This window comes from Mobula hypostoma, chromosome X2 (assembly GCF_963921235.1).
Source record: "Mobula hypostoma chromosome X2, sMobHyp1.1, whole genome shotgun sequence".
Lineage (NCBI taxonomy): Eukaryota > Metazoa > Chordata > Chondrichthyes > Myliobatiformes > Myliobatidae > Mobula > Mobula hypostoma.
The window spans coordinates 17,943,975-17,971,959 of record NC_086129.1 but is presented as its reverse complement, the minus strand read 5'-3'; the positions used below and the strand labels follow the sequence as shown (position 1 = coordinate 17,971,959).

At 42.6% G+C, this 27,985-nt stretch overlaps 1 protein-coding gene across 7 annotated transcripts in view; it reads right to left on the bottom strand.

Moving 5' to 3' along the window:
• The window catches only part of kcnj1b (potassium inwardly rectifying channel subfamily J member 1b), an 89,353-nt gene extending 63,242 nt beyond the window's left edge, over positions 1-26,111 (bottom strand). For 4 of the 7 annotated variants that reach the window (XM_063038761.1, XM_063038769.1, XM_063038764.1 and 1 more), the window contains exons 1-2: positions 26,032-26,086; positions 9,657-9,738 (exon numbers count right to left, since the gene is read on the bottom strand). Coding sequence is in view for 1 of the 7 variants with exons in the window: in XM_063038767.1 (XP_062894837.1) it covers positions 9,657-9,702 (46 nt within the window). In the remaining 6 variants the exon portion in view is untranslated. Of the gene's footprint in view, positions 1-9,656; positions 9,739-26,031 lie in introns of all 7 variants that reach the window. The other 3 variants (XM_063038767.1, XM_063038762.1, XM_063038765.1) reach the window with 3 other exon arrangements.
• Positions 26,112-27,985: the final 1,874 nt, after the last annotated feature.

Here is a 27,985-nt window from a genome sequence, read left to right as displayed (position 1 = left end):
AGTTAAGATGTTAGTGGGGAGTGATGCTTGTTCAAGCTTCCTCAGAAAGTGCAATCTCTGCTGGGCCCATTTCACAATCCCAGTGGTGTTCCTGGACCAGGTGAGATTGTCCGAGATCTGCACCCCAAGGAACTTGATGTTTTCTACTGCGGAGCCGCTGATGCTGAGGGGTGTGTGCTCAGGCTGAGACCGTCTGAAATCGACGATCACCTCTTTGGTTTTGGTGACATTTAGCATCAAGTTGTTATCCCTGCACCAGCTCTCTATCTGCAAATTTAATGATCAGTGCAGTAATAATAAATTTTAATGCAAGGGGTATCATAAACAAAGCGGATGAGCTTGGAGCATGGATCAGTACTTGGAGCAATGATGTGATGGCCATTACAGAGACTTGGATGGCTCAGGGACAGGAATGGCTACATCAAATGCCCGGCTTTAGATGTTTCAGAAAGGACAAGGAGGGAGGCAAAAGAGTGGAGGCATGGCACTGCTGATCAGAGATAGTGTCACGGCTGCAGAAAAGGAGGAAGTCATGGAGGGACTATCGACTGAGTCTCTGTGGGTGGAAGATAGAAACAGGAAGGGGTCAATAACTCTACTGGGTGTTTATTTATAGACCACCCAATAGTAACAGGGACATTGAGGAGCAGATAGGGAGACAGATTCTGGAACAGTGCAGTAATAACAGGGTTGTCATGATGGGAGATTTTAATTTCCCCAATATTGATTGGCATCTTCCTAAAATGAGGGGTTTAGATGGAATGTTGTTAGTTTGGTGTGTTCAGGAAGGTTTCCTGACACAGTATGTAGATAAGCCTACAAGAGGAGAGGCTGAACTTGATCTGGTATTGGGAAATGAACCTGGTCAGGTGGCAGGTCTTTCAGTGGGAGAACATTTTGGAGATAGTGATCACAATTCTATCTCCTTTACCATAGCATTGGAGAGAGATAGGAACTGACAAGTTAGGAAAGCGTTTAACTGAAGTAAGGGGAAATGTGAAGCAATCAGGCAGGGACTTGGAAGCATAAATTGGGAACAGACGTTCTCTAGGAAATGAATGGCAGAAATGTAGCAAATGTTCAGGGGCTATTTGTGTGGCATTCTGTACAGGTACGTTCCAATGAGACAGGGAAAGGATGGTAGGGTACAGGAACCGTGGTGTGCAAAGGTAGTTGAAAATCTAGTCAAGAAGAAAAGAAAAGCTTACGAAAGGTTCAAAAAGCCAGGCAATGATAGAGATCTAGAAGATTATAAGGCAAGCAGGAAGGAACTTAAGAAAGAAATTAGGAGAGCTAAAAGGGGCCATGAGAAGGCCTTGGCGAGCAGGATTAAGGAAAACCCCAAGGAATTCTACAAGTATGTGAAGAGCAAAAGGATAAGATGCGAGACTATAGGACCAATCAAGTGTGACAGTAGAAAAGTGTGTATGGAACTGGAGGAGGTAGTGGACTATTTGCTTCAGTATTCACGACGGAAAAGGACCTTGGTGATTGTAGAGATGACTTACAGCAGACTGGAAGGCTTGAGCATATAGACATTAAGAAAGGGGATGTGCTGGAGCTTTTGGAAAGCATCAAGTTGGATAAGTCACCAGGACCAGATGAGACATACCCCAGGCTACTGTGGGAAGCAAGGAAGGAGGTTCCGGAGGATTGGAAGGTTGCAGGTGTTGTTCCCGTATCCAAGAAAGGGAGTACAGATAGCCCAGGAAATTATAGACCAGTGAGTCTTACTCCAGTGGTTGGTAAGTTCATGGAGAAGATCCTGAGAGGCAGGATTTATGAATATTTGGAGAGGCATAATATGATTAGGAATAGTCAGCATGGTTTTGTCAAAGGCTGGTTGTGCCTTATGAGCCTGATTGAATTTTTTGAGGATGTGACTAAACACATTGATGAAGATAGAGCTGCAGATGTAGTGTATATGGATTTCAGCAAGGCATTTGATAAGGCCCCCATGCAAGGTTTATTGAGAAAGTAAGGAGGCATGGGATCCAAGGGGACATTGCTTTGTGGATCCAGAACTGGCTTGCCCACAGAAGGTCAAGTGTGGTTGTAGACAGGTCATATTATGCATGGAGGTTGGTGACCAGTGGTCTGTGCCACAGGGATCTGTTCTCAGTCCCATTCTCCTCGTGATTTTTATAAATGACCTGGATGAGGAAGTGGAAGGATGGGTTAGTAAATTTGCTGATGACACAAAGGTAAGGGATGTTGTGGATAGTGTGGAGGGCTGTCAGAGGTTACAGTGGGACAATGATAGGATGCAAAACTGGGCTGAGAAGTGGCAGATGGTGTTCAACCCAGTTAAGTGTAAGGTGGTTTATTTGGGTGGGTCAAATATCATGGCAGAATATAGTATTAATGGTAAGACTCTTGGCAGTGTGGAGGATCAGAGGGATCTTGGGCTCCAAGTCCATAGGATGCTGAAAGCTGCCGCGCAGATTTACTCTGTGGTTAAGAAAGCATACAGTATATTGGTCTTCATCAACTGTATGATTGAGTTTAAGAGCTGAGAGGTAATGTTACCACTATATAGGACCCTGGTCAGACCCCACTTAGAGTACCGTGCTCAGTTCTGGTCACCCCGCTACAGGAAGGATGTGGAAACTATAGAAAGGGTGCAGAGGAGATTTATAAGGATGTTGCCTGGATTAGGGAGCATGCCTTATGAGAATAGGTTTAGTGAACTTGGCCTTTTCTCCTTGGAGTGACAGAGGATGAGAGGTGACCTGATAGAGGTGTATAAGATGATGAGAGGCATTGATTGTGTGGATAGTCAGAGGCTTTTTCCCAGGGCTGAAATGGCTAGCACAAGAGGGCACAGTTTTAAGGTGCTTGGAAGCAGGTCCAGAGGAGATGTCAGGGTTAAGTTTTTTATGCAGAGAGTGGCGAGTGTGTGGAATGGGCTGCCAGCAATGGTGGAGGGGGATGATACAATAAGTATGTTAAGAGACTCCTGGATAGGTAAATGGAGCTTAGAAAAATAGAGAGTTACAGGTAACCTGAGGTAATTTATAAAGTAAGTACGTGTTCGGCACAGCATTGTGGGCCGAACGGCCTGTATTGTGTTATAAGTTTTTCTGTTTTCTTTCTATGTAACTGAACTATTGCATGCACCATGTTTATCTGTGTCTCTGTTAAACAGGAGGCTTCCACACTTGACAAAGCTGAAGAAGGATCATTTAGAGGGCTTATTGGGAGATGGTGTTTAAAAATTAACAGAAGGAGAAATTGGTTTCTTTAAAGCATAAAACAATGCCTTAGTCAAAGTACAGCAGAACTGTTGGCCGAGCTTGGGCTAATTAATGCAAGGTGAACAAGCTGTTGTTTACAACCAGATTTTGAGGGAGTTTAAGGTAAAGGAATCCTGTTTATACTGTATATTTGAAAAATAATTGGTATCCTCTTTGATATTTTTGGCTACCTTACCTTTCATATTTCATCTTTTTTCTCCTCATGGTTTTTGTTACCTTCTGCTAGTTTTTAAACGCTTCCCAATTCTCTACGTTCCCAATAATTATTGCTGTATTATATCCTCTCTCTCTTGCTTTTATGCTGACTTTTATTCCCTTTCACCCATGGTTGCCTCATCCTCCCTTTAGAATACTACTTTATCTTTGGGATATATCTGTCATGCGCCTACCAAACTGGTGCCTCTCATGCCTCTGTAATTCCCTTTTCTCCACTGTAATACTTGTACTGTAATGTATGGGTCTATTTCTTTACAAGCGATGACTCCCCCTTAGCACTACATATGGACTGATAACTTACCTATGCACACTGATCTGTTGTCTATGCATGAGCATTGCTCTCTTTCTCCCTGCAATGTGAATACACCAGTTAAAGCCATCTCCCACTTGCAGTGCTTTTATTTTAATTGACACGCAGGTGTACAGACACAACAAATTAGTGATGAGTACAAAACTGAAAGCGAATATCACCAGCTGCACCAACAGTTATGGGAAGACAGCGAGAGGAAAGAGTTAATCAGTACAGAGAAGGTAATCACAGACGCTCTCAAAGGATGCGCGAGTATCTGCATAGTACACAGTGAAGAATGCACAACCAGCAAAGTTAAAGTGAAAATAACATGACGATGGCCTTAGTCAGGAAATTTGATGAATTTGATGGTGCTAATGAGGCTTGGGAATTGTATATCGAGAGGATTGAACTGTATTGTAATGTGAACAATGTAGATGAGGAGAAGAAAGTATCTGCACTTCTCAGTTTAATGGGTGCTAAAACATCCAGGCTTTTGCACAACTTAGCACTCCTGAAAAGCCAGCAAGCAAGACATTCATTGAAATTGTTTCAACTTTACAAAATCACTTGAGCCCTAAACCGCTGGCAATAGCTGAGAGCTTTAGGTTTAACAAAAGGAGCCAGTCAAAGGATGAAAGCTTTGCTGAATACATTGCAGAACTGCGCAAACTTTCCCAATGCTGTGACTTTAGAGATGGACTTTTTGGAGCATTAAGGGACAGGCTTGTATGTGGCATGCATAGTAAAAACACTCAAAAGAGGTTACTGTGGGAAAGAGACCAAGCCTTAAATCGGGCATTGACCAGTCTCTATCATTAGAGATTGCAGCAAGTAATGCATCAAAACTACAGAAAAAGAGTTTAGAATGCAAAATGCTTAAAATGTCCCTGAATGGTGAAGAAGCCAAAAATGTTATCGATGTGGCAAATCCTCCGATGATGTAAGTGATTGTTGGTTCAAAGAAAAAGTTTGCAAAGTGTCACAAAGAATGACACATAGAGAGAGTGCACAAGTCAGACAAAAAAGCACAGCCAAAGAGGAAAAACCCCACAGAGTGAAAAGTTTCAAAGACAAAACTAAGCAAATGCACAAAGTTACCGAATGTGAAACAGAATCAGACAACAGAGTCTGACAAAGGTGAACTGTCATGCCTAGAACTGCATAGCATTACTGAAGCAGGTCACAATATAATATGGATCACAATAGATGTGTCTGGTGTAAAACTGAAAATGGATTTGGATACAAGGTCAGCTTTGTCTATAATTCCAGAGGCTGACCACACCAGACTGTTTTCTAAGCTATTAGAAAAGACCTCAGTGATGCAAAAGACCTACACAGGTGAGAAAGTTTCTCCCAAAGGCAAACTGAAAGTGAATGTGCTATATTGAGGCCAAATGTAGCAGTTAGAGATATGTGTATAGAAAAGTGGAGGGCCAGCACTTTTCGTACATGAATGGTTAAGAAAAATCCAAGTAGACAGGCACACAATCAAAGCTCACAGTGTGACATCAACAGGCAACGGCAGCCCAAATGGTAGCACTATCCAGAGACTGGCACAGCTACTTAATACTAATTTAGGAGGTGTTTGAGAAGGGGATTGGTAAACTCAGAGGCGTGAAGGCCAGAATTCAACTGGATGAAACAGCAACACCAATATTTCATAAAGCGCATCCAATACTTTACACATTATATCCTTGAGTGGATGCTCGACTTCAGAGTTTGGTGGTGTCTGGAATTCGCTCCAAGGCTGAGTGGAGTAATTGGGCCACACCTATTATCCTGGTGATCAAGAAGGGCAGACTGGAACCATTTGCATATGTGGGGATTTCAAGGTGAGCATCAACCTGATGCTGCATACTGTGCAGTATCCCCTGCCATAGAAGACATTTTTGCATCTTTGGCAGGCAGGGAGAGGTTTTCAAAGATTGACTTGTTACAAGCCTATCTGCAAATGGAGATGGAGGAGTCGAGCATGAATTTCCTTGCAATCAACACTCACAAGGGACTGTTCCAGTATAATCATCTTATCTTTGGCGTCGCATCAGCTCCAGCAACTTGGCAAAGAGCAATGGACCAAGTGCTCCAAGATATTCCAGGAGCACAATGTTACCTTGATGACATCATCGTGACTGGCAAAAATGATGAAAAGCATCTCCAGAACCTTAATAAAGTGCTTATTAGGCTGAGTGAGTGTGGTTTATGCACAATGAGAGAAATGTGAGTTTTTCAAGAATGAAATCTCATGTTGTGGACAAGTTATTGACAAGCATAGCCTACACAAATCACAAGAGAAGACTGAAGCAATGCTACAGGGACCCAAGCAGGAAAATGTGTCACAACTTGGGTCATATTTGGGCCTTGTAAACTACTACACTGGTTTCTCCCAAACATTGTTATAGTGCTGCACCCATTGAATGCTTTGTTGCAGACAGGAGAAAGATGTGAAAGACCATTCAAGGAAACAAAGAGACTAATGACATCCAATGAACTGCTCATCCATTATGAACCATGTCTGCCCATCAGACTGGCATACAATGCGTCTCCTTGTGGTGATGGAGCTGTTTTGTCACACATTATGAAAGATGGATCTGAAAGCCTGCTTGCATTTGCTTCAAGATCACTGACGAGCACAGAACGCAACTATGCGCAGATCAACCAAGAGGCCCTTAGTCTAGTATGGGGAATAAAGAAGTTCCACCATTACCTCTATGGATAAAAGTTTATGCTAGTGACAGATCACCAGCCCCTTGTGTCTATTTTCAATCCCAGGAAGGAAATCCCAGTGATGACTGCTACCTGGTTCCAATGTTGGACGCTTTTTCTAGGAGCCCTCTCTTAAGACATAGAGTTCAAGAGTATTAAACAACACAGCAATGCTGACGGCTTGTCACATCTTCCACTGTTGGTAACTGAAGAATAGTCTTCATACTGTGACTCAGCAGAAGTGTTTCACACAGCATTAGGGGACCAATTGCCAGTAACAAATTCTGAAATACAAAGGGAAGCGAGGAATGACCCAACGTTGTCACAAGTCTCTGACATCACCATGCAAGGACGGCCAGCTCATGGTAACCCTATGTTTCCAGAGCTCTCAGTGAGATGAGACCAACTGTCGGTATGTCAAACAACACTGATGTGTGGATCTCGTGTTGTGGTTCCCACTAAACTGTGCACCAGAGTGTTAGAGAATCTGCATGAAGGACACCTGGGTACAGTCAAGATGAAGAGTCTCACCTGGAGCTACGTGTGGTGGCTGGGAATAGATAAACTGATTGAAAATTTGGCCAAAAGCTGTTTGGGATGTCAAAAAGCATCCCCACAGGCACTGTTACACCCACCGTTCACCATGGCAAAGAGTACTATTGACTTTGCTGGACCATTTAGACTCCTTGCTGTGGATGTTCATTCAAAGTAGCCGGAGGTTATCCCGATGAAGTCAACCACCTCAGCAAAGACTGTCTCTGCTCTGAGGATTATCTTCACCAGAAATGGCTTACTAGAACAAATTGTGAGTGACGACGGATTGCAATACACGTCAGAAGAATTCCGACTGTTCATGAAGAAAAACGGCATCGGGCATTTCAAGTCAGCGCCTCACCACCAGCAATGAATGGGTTAACTGCAAGGTTTATCCAAACGTTCAAGAAGTCTATTAAAGCGATGGACAAGGAGGACATTTCTCTACAGCTCAAGGTGGACAACCTCTTTTTTCTGTATCGGAGCTCTGTTCATGCGACGACAAATCAAACTCCTGCAAAGCTGTTCCTGAGCAGGAATCTGAGATCTCACATAGACCTCCTGACCTACAGAGAGAAGTGCAGAATAAACAGTTCAACCAGTTGCCAAGTGAATCAGCAAGGAGCTTTGAGATTGGACAGGAAGTCCTAGTACATGATTACAGAGAAGAAAAGTGGACACCCAGTAGGATAGTTACAAGAACTGGACCACTGATGTATACAGTCCATGTTGGAGATCAGACATTGAGACATCATGTGTACCAGATTGTGGATGCTCAGCTGAAGAACGCACTGCATTGACTGAATCCAGCAAGACGGACACATACTACAGCCACTGGACCTACCTCTCAGTGATGATCAACAACGTGACACCTACAACAGAGAACATTGTCTTTGACAAGGCACCTGCCAAACTTGATGCCACTCAACAGCTCCAAAGGCGCTATCCTGAAGGAAACAGAGTGCCACCCAAAAGACAGGATCTTTAGTAGAGTGAAGTTAGTTATGGACTGTTAATGGGAAAGCATGTTTCCTTGAATATGGTTTGTTAAAGGGAAATTGAATTTTTGTTACATATACAGTTTTATGTTACATTAATCTAAAGAGGAAGGAAGTGTAACGTATGGATCTATTTCTTTTAGGACAATGACTTCCCTTAGAACTAAGTATAGAATGATAACTTATCAATGTGCATAGGTCTGTTGTTTATGCATGTGCATTAATCTGTGCTGTCTCTCTCCCTGCAATGTGAATACACGAGTTAAACCATCTCCTGCATGCGTGCTTTTATTTTAATATGTAGTTGTATAGACACAACACATACATCTGACTTTATCTTCTCTCTCTCAAACTGCAGAGTGAATTCTATCATATTATGATCACTGTCTCACAAGGTTTTTTTTTAATTTTAAACTCCCTATCAAATCTGGTTCATTACACAACACACAAACCAAAATTGCCTTTCCCCTAGTGGGTTCAACCACAACCTGTCTCAAAAAGCCATCCTGTAGACATTCTGCAAATTCCCTCTCTTGGGATCCAGCACCAACCTGAATGCCCCAATCTATCTGCATGTTGAAATCCCCCATGACTATTGTAACATTGTCCTTTTCTATTTCCTGTTGAAATTATACCCCACAACTTGGTTACTGTTCAGGAGCCTGTATATACCTCCCATGAGGGTCTTGTTACCCTTGTAGTTTCTTAACTCCACCCACAGGGATTCTATATCTTCTGATCCTATGTCGCCTCTTTCTAAAAATTTGATTTCATCTTTTACTGACAGAGCCACCCTACCCCCTCTGCACCTTCTGCCCCCTCTGCCTACCTGCCTGTCCTTTCAATACAAGGTGTATTCTTGGATGTTAAGCTGGTGAGGACAAGTCTTTATTATATTTAAGGCAGTGGTTGATAGATTTTTAATTGGTCAGGGCATGAAGGAATACAGGGAGAAGGCAGGAGATTGGGGCTGTGAGGAAATTTGGATCAGTCATGATAAAATGGGTCAAATGGCCTAATTCTGCTCCTTTACCTTATGGTCTAAAGCTTCCAACTAGTATCATCTTCCAGCCACATCTCATTGATGTGCATGTTATACCAGCCAATCTCTAACTGCGCTGTAAGATCATCCATCTTATTCCATGTACTGCATGGATTCAAATATAAGATCTTCACGTCCTGTATTCATCACCTTTTTTCAATTTTGCCCCAGTGTTACACTTCAACTTATCTCACTGACTTCAATTTTGCCCTATCATCTCCCTGTCCACCCCACAGTCCCACTACACACTGCATCGACTTGTATACCAACTGCCCCATCATGCTCTTAATCTGATGAGAACATGTGTCTATTGTCAATAATGAGACTTCATCAACACATCACCCATTGGACAAACCTTTAAACAGAGAGACCAGTAGATCACATTTGCATCAGTCAGCATTTCTTTCTGATGAATGCGATTTGGCTGCCAGCCGGCTGGGTTGCCCCAAATCGAGTAGCTTCTCTCAGAGAAGGTAGATCCAACATTCTGCAGGCACACTTAAGGCCAGTGTGCCTGTCGATCTGCTGTAATCCCCATGGAGACCACCAGTGAACTCCGCGTCCTGGCAATCCTCTGCATTGTATTAGGAACACAGTTCTCTCTCTAAACTTACAGTAGCCACGCTGGGAATCTAGGTCCCTCATCCTCAGCCAGCACATGATCCAAGCACCTTCACTTCAATGCAAATTCTTCACCTGGAGAGCAGGATGGAGAAGGATGGTGGAGATAAGGTTGGACGTTTAATATTTTGAATGAAATCTTTAATTTCTATGTTGGTTTTACTGTTTTGATAGGCCATGCATTGAGTACACACTGTGGGAAGGAGTTCACTGTAAAGAAATGAGTTCATCCACTCTGGAATGATACTTATTTTAATACTTATTTCAATTTTTAAAGCAAATTTAACAGTCTTACAACTCTTGAATATCAGGCAATGTTAATAAACTGTTCCAAGGCTTCTTAAACTTTAATGGGCTGGCCACTAAGCCACGCTTCTGTCAAAGGTTGTCAAGTTTTCTGGGGAAGTGGCTTAGTGCTCCTCACCTGAGGATGAGACACGGCTGCTCATGCACACAACAAGAGTGGGGAGCCAATGTGGTCACCCACTGCATCTAGTCTAGGAAAGTAGACTACCAACCCAAAAATTCAAATCAATAAAAAAACAAATAAAATATTCAAAACTAAACATTACTTTTATCTGCTGAAATTATTGAAATCTGATTACTCTTTCTGTTGAACTTGTATGAGAGCAGTATAGGTTATGTAGCATCCAGGTTCCTTCAATAACTCCAAATCTGATGGGGCTACATTGAACTGAACTGAACTAAACTGAACATTCCTTGACTGTTTCAAGGACTCTGTGATTTGATGTTTAACATTCTGTGTCTTATTTACTCATTTTTTTTGCTGTTTGCACAATTTGTTCTTTTTTTGCATATTTGATGTTTTCTTTGAACGGGTTCCATTTTGTTTCTTTGTTTCATGCCTGCCTGTGGAAAGATGAATCTCAGGGTTGTATACTGTGTACGTACTTCAATAATAAATGTATTTTGAATCTTTGAATGTGTGTTGCTGGAGATGCTGCACCCAAGATAGGAAAATTGTCAATAAAACCAAAGAACTGATTGTTGACTCTTGAAAGGGGAAGGAGGGCAAATGCATGCCAGTTTACATTGGGGGAATCATTGTTGGAAAGAGACAGCAGCTTTACAATCCTGCGTGTTAATATATCAGATGATCTGTTCTGGGCCTACCACATAGATGCAATTGCTAGGAAGGCATGCCAGTGTCTGTACTTTCTTGAGAGGTTAAGGATATTTGGAATGACACCAGACACCCTAACAAACTTCTACAGATGTAAAGTATCCTGATTCAAATACACAGGAATGTAAGAGGTTGCAGAAAATAGTCGACTTTGCCCAATAAATCATGGACACGTCACTCCCCACCGTCTGTAGTATCTTCATGAGATGTTATCTCAAGAAGACAATGTCTGTCATCAAAGGTCTCTACCATCTGGGCCATGTTTACTTCTCACAGCTACCATTGGGCAGGAGGTACATCTGCTTGAAGTCCCACATCACTAGCTTCCAGGACAGCTGCTTCCCTTCAACTAGTTAATTCTCAAACCAACCAGCACAACCCTAATCGCTACCTCAGTATAGAACACTATGGTCACTTTGATTACATTACACTAAAATGGGCTTCATCTTTGTGTTCTTTCTAGTAAAAGTTGAGTACAATTTATGTTTAATTTATGATTTCCTTGTGAACATTTTGTTCCAGTGTTCAACGTCAGGATGGCAGGAAACCTGTAGAAGGAGCATTGACAGGATAAAGCACTTGGGAGGAATACAACAATGTACTGCATTATTTTCTGGCAAGAAGTCTGACAAGTAAGGCAGATGAACGGAGAATATTAAGACATGGGAAGATGATACTGGTGCCATCATAGAGATGTGGTTGAGAGATCTGCATGACTGGCAAGTCATCATTCTAGAGTACAACTCTTCAGTGTTGGTGGGGTGTCTGTAAAAATTAAGGGGCATTGCAAAAATAATGAGAAGTCCTTCACTGCAGTAATGAGGGAGGATACCTTGGAAGGTTCTTCAAATGAGGCCATTTGGAGGAAAACTGGAAATGACAAGGGGCAATCACTTTGCTGTGGGCCTACACCTAGTCAGTGGCAGATGGAGGAGCAGATGTGTAGATACATCAAAGTGAGGTGGAAGAACAAAAGAGTTCTAATTGGAAGAGGATGTAAACTTCCCAGCATTAACAGAGATAATTTGGAAGGCTTAGACGGGAGGGACATTTTACAGTATGCCAAGGAAGTTATTTTGCATCATTACACAGATAGTCCTGATGGAGAGAATACAGGACATCATTTCTTGGAACATAGGAGTGGAAGGAATTTCAGTGGGAGAGCATTGCAGAGATGATTATAATATCATAAATTTTAAGGACATTGGGAAGAAAGACAAATACAAACCAGAAATTAAGTTCCAAATAGCGCATATCTGTTACAAAATGATAAGACAGGAGTTGGCAACTGTGTTGTGGGAGCAGCACCTTACAGGTAAATCTACAGGTGACCAGTAGGAGTCATTCAAAGGTGAAATAGTGATGGCTCCAGGATAATGTATTCTTCTTAGGATGAATCAGTCCAAGGTTTTCAAAGGCTATTGAGAGTTGGATAAAGGAAAGTAAAATTAGTTTATGGCTGATACAGAGTTGAAAGTATGATAGGTCCTCCAGGACAATGGAATGTACAGTGGAAAATTCAGAGGGTCATGAGGAGACACAAATATCGCTAACAAGCAAGATGAATAAATATTCGAAAGCCTTTTATGAGTATAGTAATGGAGTAAAATAATCAGGAAAGAAATTAGACCTGAACAATTAAGAACCAAAGTGCACATGAAGGCAGATGACGTAGGTGTCCACACATTCATTATGGACAAGAACAGCGTAGTTGGAGAATTCATGAAGGGTGATGGCTGAATTCTACAACAAATTACTACTGAAATGGAGAAGACAGATGTAAAAGTGGATAAATTGCCAGGGTGGAAATGCTCCTCAGGCTGCCATGAGAAGCAAGGGAAGACACCTGGGGTTCTATCAGAGGTTTTTAAATCTTCACTGGCAATTGGTGAAGTGCCAATAGACTGAAGGGCAGCAACAATAAGCTAGGTAACTACAGGCCAGTTAGTTTAATGACAGTAGATGGTAGATTATTGCATTAAATTTCATCTGAGAAACAGGTTAAAATTAGAGTCAAAGAACACTATAGCACAGAAACAAGGCAAGGCAAGTTTATTTGTACAGCGCTTTTCAAACACAAGGAAGTTCAAAATGCTCTGCATAAAACAAGATATAAAAATCATACATCAAATTTCAGACAATATAAAGAGAATAAAATCACACATAAAAATAAAGAAATAAAAGTTACAGTGTAGGAGAGCCTAATTAAAATCTACAGCAAAAAGAAAAGTTTACAGCCTCAATTTAAAAGAGCTTAAAGTTGGGGCAGACCTCAGATCCTCTGGAAGGTTATTCCAGATATGTAGAGCTTAGTAACTAAAAGATGCTTCACCATGTTTAGTTTTAACCCTGGGGATGGTAAACAGACTCGCCCCAGATGACCTGAGAGCTCGGGAAGGTTCATAATGCAGCAAGAGATCGGAGATGTGTTTTGCCTCGAGACCATTCAGTGCTTTTGAAACTAGTAGTAATATTTTAAAGTCAATCTTCTGATGGACAGGAAGCCAGTGTAGCGATCTGACCTGAGAACTGGAGTGATGTGTTCTACTGTCTTGGTCTTAGTGAGGACTCTAGCAGCAGTGTTCTGAATGAGCTGCAGCAGTCTGAGGGTTTTTTACAGAGACCTGTGAAAACGTCATTACAGTAGTCAAACCTACTAAAAATAAATGCATGGATGAGTTTTTCTAAATCTTGCTGAGACATAAACCTTTAACTCTTGCTATATTTTTAAGATGGTAGTCGGCTGACTTTGCAATTGTCTTAATGTGTCAGTTAAAACTTAAGTCAGAGTCCACCACAACACCAAGGTTTCTGGCTTGGTTTGTGGTCTGTAACGACAGGGATTTGAACTGACTGTTCGGTCCTTCTAGTCTGTGCCAAACTATTAATCTTGCCTGGTCCCATAGACCTGCACCTGGCCCACAGCCCTCCATACCCTTCCCATTCATGTACCTGTCCATGTTTCTCTTAAACACTGAAATCAAAATTACATCCACCACTTGCACCGTCAGCTCATTCCACTCTCACCACCTTCTGAGTGAAGAAGTTCCTCCTCATGTTTCCCTTAAGCTTTTCACCTTTCACCCTTAACCTATGACATCTAGTTCTAATCTCACCCAACTTCAGTGGAAAAAGTCTGCTTGCATTTACCCTATCTATACTCCTCATAATTGTGTATACTGTACCTCAATCAAATCTCCCCTTAATCTTCTACGTTCTAGAAAATGAAGTCCGAACCTATTCAACCTTTCCTTATAACTTAGATTCTCGTCCCAGTAATATCCTTACAAATTTTCTCTGTTCTCTTTCAATTTTCCTTGTAGGTAGGTGACCAAAACTGGACACAATGCTCCAAATTAGACCACTCCAATGTCTTATATAACTTCAACATAATATCTCCTCTTCTGTACACAATACATTTATTTATGAAGGCCAATGTGCCAAAATCTCTCTTTACGGCCCTATCGACCTGTGATGCTACTTTCAAGCAATTATGGATCTGTATTCCCAGATCCCCCTGTTCCACCACACTCCTCAGAGCCCTACCTCTCACCGTGTAAGACCTACTCTGGTTGGCCCTCCTGAAGTGCAACACCTCACACTTGTCTCCATTAAATCCCATCTGCCATTTTTCAGTCCATTTTCCAGCTGGTCCAGATCCTGCTGCAAGCTTTGATAGTCTTCCTCGCTGTCACTACACTCTCAATTTTGGTGTCATCCGCAAATTTGCTGATCCAGTTTACCACATCGATCCAGATCATTGATATAGATGACAAGCACCCAGCACCAATCCCTGCAGCACACCACTAGTCGCAGGCCTCCAGTCAGAGAGGCAACCATCTACTACCATTCTCTGGCTTCTTCCGCAAAGTCAATGTCTAATCCAATTTACTACCTCATCTAGATGGCAAGTGACTGAACCTTGTTGACTAACCTCCTATGCGAGACCGTGTAGACAATATCCACTGCCTTGCTTTCATCAACTTTCCTGGTAGCTTCCCCGAAAAACTCTATAAGATTAGTTAGACACGACTTACCACATACAAAGCCATGCTGACTATCCCTAATCAGTCCCTGTCTATGTAAATACTCATATATCTGGTTCCTTAGAATACCTTCCAATAACTTTCCCACTACAGATGTCAGGCTCACTGGCCTATAATTTCCTCGCTTATTCTTAGAGAATTTTTTAAACAACAGAGCAACATTAGCTATTCTCCAATCTTCTGGGACTTCACCTGCGGCTAGGGATGTTTTAAATATCTCTGCTAGGGACCCTGCAATTTCTGTACTAGCCTCCCACAGGGTCTGAGGGAACGCCTTATCAGGCACTTATCTACCTTAATTTGCCTTGAGACAGCAAATGTAATCTGTATCTGATTTATAACCTCGTTGCTGCTTTGCCTCACTTCTGTGTCCATATCCTGAGTAAATACAGATGCAAAAAATTAATTTAAGATGTCCCCCATTTCTTTCTGACCACGCATAGATTACCACTCTATTAGTTCCAGTGGACTAATTTTGTCCCTTGCAATCCTTGTCCCTGCTGTCCTTAATACCACCAAGACTTTACAAGCCCCCTAAGATACACAAGGAGGGTTCCCCCTGAGGCCTATCTTCAGTGGGATAGATTCTCCAACTTGCTACCTAGCTAAGCATTTAATGACCATGCTGTCTCCCTTTGTTGGGAGCTGTGAGCATCACGTCATGAATTCAGCCGACTTTGTAACAACGATAACCGACTTCCAGCTGAATCTAGAGGACATAATGGTCTACTCTATGAACAAATGGACAGAGTGGCCATGGGATCGCCCTTATTGCCGGCTATTGTTAATTTCTACATGGAGGACTTTGATGAGAGGGCTCTGAGTTCATTGCCCTTATGTCCCAAATGCTTCTTCAGATATGTCGATGACACCTTCATAGTGTGGCCTCATGGACTCCAGGCACTCCAACAGTTCCACGACCATCTGAACAGTATATATCCAAACATTCAACTTAATACAGAGATAAAAAAGAACAGTTTCCTCCCATTCCTGGACATTCTAATATGATGGAAACTGGATGGTAACCTTGGACATGGTGTCTATCGGAGACCCACTCACACAGACTTGTACCTCATCAATAACAGCCAAAATCATACCTCCCAATGTAGAGCTGTTCTTTCTACTTTGATTAACCGTGCAAAAACTATTTCAGACCTGGAGTATCTCCCCGAGGAAATAAAATGACTACGCCCAGCTTTCCTACAGAACGGCTACAAGGTGAAGGAAAGCAGTCAGGCCCTTAAAAGGGCCAATGGAAAAACCAGAAAACCTAACAACGAGGAGGAACTTGTGGCTACCAGCTGTCTTCCCTATATTTCCACAGTTTCTGGAAGGATTGCCAGGATCCTGAAGAAATACAGATTTATACCATCTACAATCCCATAAGGAAGCTCAAATAACAGTCTATGTGAGTCAAAGATGGCCATCTGTACCTACTTCCAAGCACCTTAGAACTGTGCCCTCTCGTACTAGCCATTTCAGCCCTGGGAGAAAGCCTCTGACTCTTCCCACGATCAATTATTACCAATCTATACAGATTGTAGTCTTCCAGTTAGGAAGTCGAGGATCCAATTGCAGTGGGAGGTACTAAGGCCTAGGTTCTGTAGCTTATCAGTCAGAACTGTGAGAATGATGGTGTTAAACTCTGAGCTATAACCACCAAACAGCATCCTGAGATAGGAGTTTGTATTGTTCAGGTCATCTAACACTGTGTGAAGAGCCATTGAGATTGTGTCTGCCATAGACCTATTGTGGCGATAGGCAAATTGCAATGGGTCCAGATCCTTGCTGAGGCAGGAGTTAATTCTTGCCATGACCAGCCTCTCAAAACATTTCATCACTGTAGACGTAAGTGCTACTGGACAATAGTCATCAAGGCAGCTCACACTACTCTTCTTGGACACTGGCATAACTGTTGCCCTTTTGAAGCAGGTGGGAACTTCTGACCATAGCAGTGAGAGGTCAAAAATGTGTAACACCTGAAGCGCCCAGCAGGCGGCGCTGACTCCTCCAAGAGTAATAATGTCATCTGTCTGGATGGAGATCCTCATCCCTCATCACTGGGAGGGATCTCAGTTGGATTATGAGACACACCTGAGACTGACTCAGAGGTGGTTAAGGCTGGTGGCTGAGTTTACCAGTAGCTCAGTATTGATACTCATTCTGCTTGGAAGAATCAACAGCTAGAGTTAACCTTCTCTGTGGAATTACTTACCTGTGTTGGTACTGAGAAAACACTGATGTGGGATCTAGCCTTTGGAAAGATCCCCTTTGCTTTGTGGATTGATTTGCCCAATTTTCTCCTAAAGCCTTGGATCTTTTGAGACAGCTTATCTGAAGCCTTTTTGTTACATTCTCTGTGAACTCTTTGCCTGTGTATTATAGTTTGAATCTGAACAAGTGAATGTGGCAAGACAATTGTAATGAGCGCTTCTGACTGTTGAGGTAAAGTGTGAAGTCATTTAACCAATACTGTCATTGTCTCTGCAATTGTGCTCAGACCTATCTGCATCATTACAAAATGTCCTTGAACACTCCTGCCAGTTGGTTGGCACAAGTTTTTAGAGTCTTACCAGGTTCTGCCACCTTGTAAGGGTTCACCCTCCTAAAAGACTGCCTGATATTGGCCTCCAAGACAGAGATTCCTGGTCCATTTGGTGCAGCAGCGATCTTCAGAGCTGTAGATATATTCTCCATTTCAAAGTGGGCATAGAAGGCCTTGAATTCATCTGGTAGTGAAATATCACTGCCATTCATGCAACTGGGTTTTGTTATGCTGGAAGTAATGTCCTGCAAACCCTGCCAGAGCTGACGTATATCAGATGTCACCTCTAACCTCGCTTGGAATTATTCCTTAGCTCTTGAAATAGCCTTCTGCAAGTCATACCTGATTTTCTTGTACAGACCTGGGTCACCAGATCTGTATGCCACAGACCTAGCCTTCAGCAGGCAGTGTACACCCTGGTTCATCCACAGCTCTTGGTTTGGGAATGTACAGTAAGTTTTCGTAGGCACACGCTCATCCACCTAGGTTTTAATGAGTTGGTAATAACTGTGGCATACTCATCCAGATTCGAAGATGAATCGCTGAATACAGTCCAGTCTACCAATTCAAAGCAGTCCTGTAAGTGCTCCTGTGCTTCCCTAGTCCATACCTTTCTTGGTCCTCACTACTGGCGCTGCAGACTTCAATCTCTGCCTATACTCAGAGAGTAGAAGTTCAGCCAAGTAATCAGATTTTCCAAAGTGATGGTGTGGAATAGCACAGTTAGTACTCTTGATGGTGGTGTAACAGTGGTCCAGTGTGATGTTTCCTCTGTTACTACAAGTGATTTATTGATGGTAATTATTTAGTGACTTTGTCAGGCTGGCCTGGTTAAAATTCCCCAAAATGATGAGGAAGGCATCAGGATGTGCTGTTTCGTGCATGTTGATCCCATTGCTCAGATTATCTAGAGCCTGTTTGACATTGGCCTGAGGTGGAATGTACACCGCTACCAAAATAATCACTGAGATCTCTTGTGGCAGGTAAAATGGCCGACACTTCACTGTGAGATATTCCAGGTCTGGTGAGCAGAACTGGGACATCACTGACACAGTTGTGCACCAAGAGGAATTGATCATGAGATGGACACCTCCACCTCTGCTTTGAGAGGCTCGACAGTCCTATCCTGGCGGTGTATAGTAAACCCATCAATCTGAATTGCTGCTTCTGGTATGGAAGGGGTTGACAAGGATTCCGTGAAGCAGAGGTCGCACTCTGTCCTAACGTCCCTCTGATACAGCACCCCACCTCTGATATCATCAATTTTATTTACCAGAGACTGCACGTTTGCCAGCAATATAGTCGGTACTAGGAGTCGAACCCTTCATTTTTTTTTAACACACTTGTAGCCCGGACCAGCAATCACGTTTCCTTTGAGGAGTCTGAGGAGAAATACGGCCACAGTAGACATTGCTTCTGCCGGTTTTAAGCAGCGATAGATTGTTCAATCACATTAAAACGTCTTTATTAACTACACAGACTTCTCTGCAGTTTCTGGTGGTCATGGGCTAAGCAGTTGCCGTACCATCAGCCTACGTGTGCTATATAATCAGGTGGAGAAATGGAAATATTTGAATAGTTATATGAGGCTATATTCATAAAATCCTTCACTGGGTGTTAAACAACCTTGAAGCCAAGGTGAAAGGTGCTCAATTTCTTAACAGAATTGAGTAGAACATAAAAAGTCCATATCCCTTATTTTGGCAATGCAGAAAAACCTGTACTTCAGTCTACTTAGCATCTTTAATAATAATAGGCATCCGTTAGTCTCATGAGACCATGGATTTGTGCCTTGGAAGGTTTCCAGGGCGCAGACCTGGGCAAGGTTGTATGGAAGACCGGCAGTTGCCCATGCTGCAAGTCTCCCCTCCCCACGCCACCGATGTTGTCCAAGGGAAGGGCACTAGGACCCAAGAGCACTGTGTGGTTAAGTGCCTTGCTCAAGGACACAACACACTGCCTCAACTGAGGCTCAAACTAGCGACCTTTAGATCACTAGACCAATGCCTTAACCACTTGGCCACACACCAACACTTATACCTTTATACCTTTATAGCACCTTTATACAGCTAAATATCTCAAGGTGATTTGATAGACTGTTAGTAACAACAATCAGTCCCAACCCATAAACGGAGATATTAGGGGTGATGGCCAAAGCTCAGAAAAAGAGCTAGGCTTTAAGAAATAGATTAAAGGAAGAAGGAGATTTCATTGAAAGTTGATCTTGAGAAGCTGCAAGCTTTATGGGAAGCATTCCAAGGAAGAGCAAAGCAATTAAATACAGGGATGATAAAGGGGCCAGATCAGAGGAGTATAGAAGTCACTTTAGGAGGAGAGCACTGCGATAGGGAGGAAGTAAGCTATGAAGGTGTTGTAAACAAATATGGTGATTTAAAAATGGATGCTTGCTCGAGTGGGAGCCAGTGCAATGATGACAGGCAAAAGGGGAGAGTGTAGTCAATGTGATGTAGGAAATAAGCAGTAGAGTTTTAGATAACTTTGAGAGTTGTGAGATAGGACAGTTCAGAGAAAATGAGGATAGTTATTTCAGGAGGCAGCACGTTTGTGCAACAGATTCAGCGACTGCTGAGCTGAGGCAGGTACTCAGACAATGTCTCAGTGACGGCATGGAGATGTGGTCAAAGGCTTATCTTCAGCTTATAGATGAGGCTGTGAGAAATAAGTTTTTCAGAAAGAATGGGAGCTTGGGTTCAGGAAGGAAGTTCATGATGGGATCGGAAGGCAGCAGCTTCCTGCTCATCCAGGACAAGGTGCTGAACAATGGCAGAGAGAGGAAAATTAAGGGAGGAGGTGTTGACATGGATCTGGGAACCTTCATGTAGACATCATGCTTTCAGATGACATTTGGTATGATAATAGGTGAATGTGAAATCGAAGGGAGCCAAGGAGATGCATTGAGAGGGACACCAGATGGGATCATATAACTGGAGAAAGACAAGGCATTGCAGGCAATTTTCCAACCATGACTAGATAGAAATAAATCAAAACATGGTGGTCAACAAAACCAATGGTTGCAAAGGATAAAAGAAGATACCATAGGATTGTGGATATGTAACAACCCAAGATGCAATTCTGCACAATTCCCTGGATTAAATTCCATTTGCTACTTTCTGCCCAACTTACCAGGCAATCTTCCTGCAGTTAAAGATTTCCTCCTCACTGCAATCTCAAGGCTAGATTTTGACTCATCTGCTAAGTTTTTTATTGTACCCCTAAACTTGGGACTCAAACAACGCTATGCACAAAAAAGGCAAGGGACAGCATACTGAGATCTACAACTCTGAAGCATAGTCAGTCCTCTCAGTCACCAACAAAGTGAAGCAAGCTACCATCAATAGTCCTACCATCAGGCAGCAATTATGCACCAATAACCTGCCTGAAATGTCCAGTTACAACAGGACTATTTATCTCTAGACATCCTCACAGCCTTGGTTCAACGTGGACCAAATTCCAGAGGTGAGCTGAGCTGAGAGTAACCACTCTGGTCATTAAGGCAACATATGACCCACTGTGGCTTCAAGGTATGCTGGTAAAACTGAAGCCAATCAGAATTAAAGGAATAACACCTTAGTGGCTGGAGTTACATCTCACGTAAAGGAAGATGTTAGATCTCTCTCAACATTTATATTCTCTTTCCATTTAGCTTACAATCCACCTCTTGATTCTTCTTACCTAAATATATGATACATTAAACACCATTGCTGGGTTTATCTTCTATCATTCAATCTCCCTGCGTATATCCCTCTAACATTATTTTTTCTAGCTTCTGGTAGCCACACTGCTCTGCCCCACCCCTTTTGCTTTCCCTTATTTCTCTGACTCCTTCTCCCTTTTGCTTTTCTCTCCCAGCCCTCACACCTGCCCATCACCCACACTTTCCTCCCTTTTGTTCCCCATCTCCTTCCCTTTATCCCATGGTATGCTGTCTTCTCTTGTCAAATTCCATCTTTGCCTCTTTTACCTTTCACCTATCAACTTCTCCTGTCTTCCCATCCCCCCACCTACCTTCCCTCCCCCGTCACCTGGAGTCACCTATCATCTGCCAGCTTGTAATGCTCCCTCTTGTCTACTCTTTCATTCCCTGTCTGCCCTCTTTCTTTTCAGTCCGGAAATGTAAGGCAGCTGCTGTTTCTTGAGATGAATCATCCCAACAACAGGACATCACAGCAGGCAACCCTCAGTTCTGAGTCCCAGTGCCAACCATCTTCAGCTGCTTCCTCAGAAGTGAGGCTCTTTGCTGAAAGCCTCACAGCAACAATTCCTTCCACAACTCCTCAAAAAGTAAAGCAATCCCTTTCGCATTCCACAAGACCTTGACAGTTCAAACATGGACTGATAATTAATAAGTTCAAAGTAAATTTATTATCAATGTACATATATGTCACCGTATACATCCCTGACATTTATTTTCTTTCAAGCATACTCAATAAATCATTAATAGAATGGTAATCATAATGGAATCAATGAAAGACCACATCAGCGTGAGTGCTCAACCAGTGTGCAAAAAACAACAGTGTAAATACAAAAAGAAATAAATAATAATTAATAATAATTAAAAGAAAGTAATAATAATAAATAAATAAGTAATAAGTATTGAGAACATGAGATGAAGAGTCCTTGAAAGTGAGACCATAGGTTGTGGGAACATTACAGTGATGGGACGGGTGAAGTTGAGTGAAGTTATCCCCTTTGGCTCAAGAGCCTGATGGATGAAAGGTAACAACTGTTCCTGAAACTGGTGGTGCAAGTCCTGAGGCTCCTGTACCTTCTTCCTGATGGTAGCAGCAAGGAAAAAAGCATGTTTTCGGTGATGGGTGTCCCTGATGATGGATGCTGCTTTCCTGCAACAACACTTTGCGTAGATGTGCTCAATGGTGGAGAGGGCTTTACCTGTGATAGACTGGCCCATATCCACTACTTTTTGTAGGATTTTCCGTTCAAGGGCATTGGTGCTTCCATACCAGGCTGTGGTGCAGCCGGTTAATATACTCTCCACCACATATCTATAGAAGTTTGTCTAGGTTTTCAATGTTATGCCAAATCTTTGCAAACTTCCTCCCCAGTTTAAGCTTTCTGGCAGAGGCTAGCAGGTTTTTATCCAGGATCTCTGTAGTTAGCAGCATTCATCTTCCCATCAATCCTGACCAGGTTTCCAGTCTCTGCTGCTGAAAAGCATCCCCACAGCATTTACAGTAGAGATGGTGTTAGCTGGCTGATGCACAGTATCAGATTTACACCACACGTACTGCTTAGTGTGGAGGCCAAAATGTTCCACTTTAGTCTCATCTGACCACAAGACTTTCTTCCACATCTTTACAGTATCTTCTAAGTGATGTTTTGCAAAGTTTTTACAGGTAAGGACATGCTTTCTTTTTAGAGGTGTGTGTGACCCACAAATCTGCTCTGCCAAACCATCATGGCTGGTTTATTATCCCTTTCAACCCCATCCCTCTGATTTCTCCCCATAATCTTTGAAACCCTGACTAATCAGGAACCTATCAGACCCCACTTTGAATATACCAAATGATTTGGCCTCCACAGCCATCTGTGGCAATGAAATCCACAGATTCACCACCCTCTGGCTCAAAAAAATTCTTCTCATCTCTGTTCTAAAGGGACATCCTTCTATTCTGAGGCTAAGGCCTCTAGTCCTAGGAAACCACAGGAAACATCCTCTCTTTGCCCACTCAACCTATCAATACTTGATAGGCTTCACGGAGACCCCCTTATTCTTTTAAACACCAGAAACTCCAGGCCCAGAGCCTTTAAGCACACCTCATACATTAACCCTTTCATTCCTGGAATCAGTCTCATGAACCGCCTCTGGGCTCTCTCCAATGCCCGCACATCCATTCTTAGATAAGGGGTCCAGAACTCCCTACTTCCTCAACACTACCTGCCCCTCCACTTATCTTCTTATCATCTGCAAAACTTGGCCACAGAGCTATCAATTCTGCCATCTAAATCATTGACAAATAACATGAAAAGAAGCGGTCCCAACACCATCTACTGCAGGATCTTGTTTTGCAGCCTCATGTGCAGTGCCTTGTCAAAGGCCTTCTGAAAATCCAAGTAAACAACATCCACTGACTCTCCTTTGTCTATCTTGCCTGTTATTTCCTCACAGAATTCCAACAGATTTGTCAGGCAAGATTTCCCATTACGGAAACCATGCTGACTTTGGCCTATTTTATCATGTGCCTCCAAATACCCTTTAATAAAGGGCTCCAACATCTTCCCAACCACTGAAGTCAGACTAATTTCCTTTCTCTGCTTCCCTTCCTTCTTAAGGAGTGGAGTGACATTTGCAATTTCCAGTCCTCCAGAACTACTCCAGAAGCTAGTGATTCTTTTAAAATCATGACTAATGCCTCCGCAATCTCTTCAGCTACCTCTTTCAGAACTTTGGCGTGTAGACCACCTGGTCCAGAGAATTTATCTACCTTCAGACCTTTCAGCTTCCCAAGCACCTTCTCCTTAGTAATAACAACTACACTCACTTCTGTTCCCTGACACACTCAAATTTCTGGCATACTGCTAGTGTCTTCCACAATGAAGACTGATGCAAAATACTTAGTAAGTTCATCCGCCCTTACCTTGACCCCATTACTACCTCTCCAGCATTGTTATCCATCAGTCTGATATCCACTCTTGCCTCTGTTTTATTCTTTATCTGTTATGGTTTGTAACTTCAAAACATTAAACTAATCCAAAGGAAGACACAGGAGTCCGAGAATGCAGGTCTAACTTCATGGTTACTTTAAGCGAGGTGTACATGTATCACATGGTAATGTGATAATGTATGCAATTCATGTATTTTTATATATAACTTGTAATGAATTATTTAATTGTACAAGAACACTTATTCAAACAATATATATACAAGATTACTCAAATATTCAATACACAACAGTATCCTCCTTACAGTGACTTGATGGGCCAAGTGGCCTAATTCTGCCCCTATGCTTATGGTCATTTTGAATTATGCTGATGTCATGAAAGGTAATAAGGAAACCTAGGCTCTTTCTTTCGTGATTCACGTGTCAACACCAGCCCAAGAAATGGGGCCAGGACCTATCCACTGAGTTACATTGTTCATTAACACACAATGATATTGGCCAGGCTGGGTGTATACCAACCAATACACGGTGCCACTCCTGTGGTGCTGACATCTTACTTCGAGTCTGTTCTCCAGCAACAAGCCCTGAGACTGAGCAGATCAGCCTAGTGCTGTCCACGCCCATGCAAAGGAGCTTATTGTCAATAAACAAGGGATAATAACCCTGGAAGCAGGGGACCCCAGCTACAACATTTGATTTGTATTCCCCATGCAAAGAGGCAAAGAGTTCAAAACAGCCCCCTTGTAAGTGCAGACCACACCTGGAGGCTTTACCTGTCACCATTCTAATGTTATTTCCTCAGGTGTTTCCCAGCAGGGAGATTCACCTGAGGCAAATATGAACTGCAGTTCAGCCATGTGACCATGGTCAGAAGATCTCAGGATGCTCAAACATAGACTCAACATGTCGAGCAGGTGAGTCATCTCTGAAAGGTCAGCTGTCGGGGTATGTGGTTGGGACTGGAGAATACCCAACTGTGTCTCTCTCCCCGAGTGGCAATCACATGTCAGATTAAGCCTGTTCTGGAAGAGCACCTCCCATGAATTTCTCATAGTTTCACCAAGTGCAGCAGAATGGGAATTAGGGTGAGCAGCACATACATCTGGTGCTCTACAAGATCTGTTATGCTCATAGCAGCCAGGCGAACAGGGACCGAGGTGATAGAGAACTAAAGAACAACCAAACTCAGCTCTGAGTTATCCCAGCCTGTGCACAGTCAATACTCAGAACGGTAAATGCACTTTATGTAGATCATAGCCGATGGCCAGTATGGGCACAGTGGGCTGATGGACCTACTTCGATGCTGTATGACTCAGTGACAGAGAGAGCTGCCCCAATCCTGCCCCAAGAAATCCCAATAGCCAGTTCAGGCTAGTGGGTGTGACTGGGCACTCCTTGCCCTCAGTTTTGGCAGACTTATTTTTCAGATTAGCAGCTGAGCGGACAGCCTCTCAGCTCATGTTCAACAAAAGAGTCAAAGGATCGACACAGAGAATGGGGTGGTAAGCATAGCCAGATCACTGTCCCGGGGATGGAAGGAAATTGCTTCACTGAGAGGGGACTCATTTGATGTGGCTCCCAGCACTGGAGTCCACTGGCTAGGATCCATTCTGGAAGGATGCCAGGCCTCACAAGCACAGCTGGCTGACACTCTGCCTGTCCAGATCCTCCCGCATAAGCTAGGACAAAAAAATGTGACTTTGTGTAATTCATAGAATGTCCCTAAATTTTCCTAAAGTGTTAGATTTCATTGAAATAGTATTGTAGCAGGGAGAATGTGCCACTGTGCCATCAAATTTCTAGAGAACATTTTCCTTTGCTGAATCCTACTGTGTCCTCATTTGTGATAAGTATGTGCATAATTTGCAAACAAATGTCCTTATCCATGTTGATTTTATAAGCTTTGATCCTCTCTTTAAAAAAATCAATCCAACACTTGAGCTTAGTTTAATCCTTAATAGAAATCCATCCTCCTTGGTAAAATCTTCTTACCTGAAAATGGAAGTAATGTAATCGCACCCCTTCAGTACCAATTCTCCAGCCAAATACCTTCAGTGCTGACCTGCTGGAAATACCCAGAATTAGTCTCATTCTTCACCTTTATATATAACTGGGGTTTGTCCTGACTGGTTAATTTCAAATTCAACTTTGCATTGAAAAATAATGCTATTCAATGCAAAACAAGAATTTGAACATTAGCATATTATTAATCATTTTAGTTAGCAAGTATCTCCTTATCAAGCCATTGTAGTACATTATAAACAGTACCTGTTATGAAAATGAAGTTTATTCCACACATTTGTTCCTGAATCATGCTTGGAATGGCTGTTAGCCTCCTCAGGGGTGAAGGTTAATGGAACTTAATTTAATTCAATTGCTCTACTTGCAACCAGAACGTGCGGAACTGGGAAGTTGAAACATCCAAGTCCACCCATCAATCTCATAATGATGATATTTGCATTTTGAAGGATGTGAATATATTTGCAATAAGTTGGTCCTTTTTCTTGGCCCAAGGACATTCCAGTATATTAAACAACTTTCAACCACGAGGTCTGGTAATGTGATGCATCAAAGTTCCTGTTAAACTCAGTGCTGCTTGTGTGCACTGGGGAGGGGGAACACGCACAGTTAAAGGGTTAGAATCACTGCAGGGAAATTGTGCCGCAGCCTGGAGCAAGTTCTGGATTTCAAAATGGTATATTCTTCACAATATCCACTTAAGAATATTGGTTGCTGAATTTTAACAGTGGGTTGAACACGAGAGGTGAATGGCCAGGGCCATACATCACAGACCTAAACCCCCAGCCCCAAACACAGCTGAAGCCTAACCAAACCTGGTGAATGAGGCCCAGAGGAAGCCCCATTAGCTTGCCTGCTAACAGACACTCACTGTGGAACTTTCTTGTGTGCTCTGCTCAATCTACTCTAATTGCCTATTCTCACTCACATGCACTTCCCACCCAGACACTGTTAAATTCTGTTCATTCATGTGGACATTATCCATCGTAAAATCCAAGCCTTTTGACACAAACATGGCATGAACCAGCTTCAGAACCTTCCACAGACACTGCAGCTCTCTCAGTTCCCCTTTTACACACACTCTCGAAACTCCATCCAATTCCCTTCCCATTTCTATGTGCTAAACCCCATCCATCCATCTTAGTTCACAGTACTAGCCAGAACATCCTGTTCCTATTGGCTGGCAAGTACATTCAGCAAGTACCCAGCAGATTCTTTGCTCTAAAAAATGACACAGCAGCTTTTAAGTGTTAGCTGCTTTAAAATCTTAAACCTTGGAATAACCAACGTTAGTTTCTGATTCAGAATTAAGACAGGGTAGATAATTTCTAGCATCTGGCTTTGCCCAGCTAGGAGCATGCGTTAGGGAGTTACATTCCTCCCACTTCTCTAGAATTACCTTGTAAGCCACTTCCCACCACATGCTTTCGGCAAAACCACAGCTTCCCACAGCTTCCTTTCCATCTCATACTTGAATGTTCCAGCCACCTGCAGAGCACAGCTACATCATGGCCTGGGGCAGATGTATTTAATGATGAATCTCTCTAAATATGATAAGACTATTTAACTGTGAGGAAAACAATTGTTCAGTTCCTTTCTTTCACACTGGCCAATTTAAATAATTCACTGATCATTTCAGGACTGCATCAGCTATTGAAGATCGACAATCACTGGAAGGACAATTCAATTTCAAAGGCAAAATCAAACCTTTCCTCTCTGTAGTGGTTTTGTCAGCCTTCATCTGGTTCCTTAAGATTCACATCAATTTACATCGGTTACCCAATTTACATCGGTGGTGCACAAGTGGAACAGGTCAAGAGCTTTAAGTTCCTCGGGGTCAATATCACAAATGACCTGACTTGGTCCAACTGAGCAGAGTCCACTGCCAAGAAGGCCCACCAGCGCCTTTACTTCCTGAGAAAGCTAA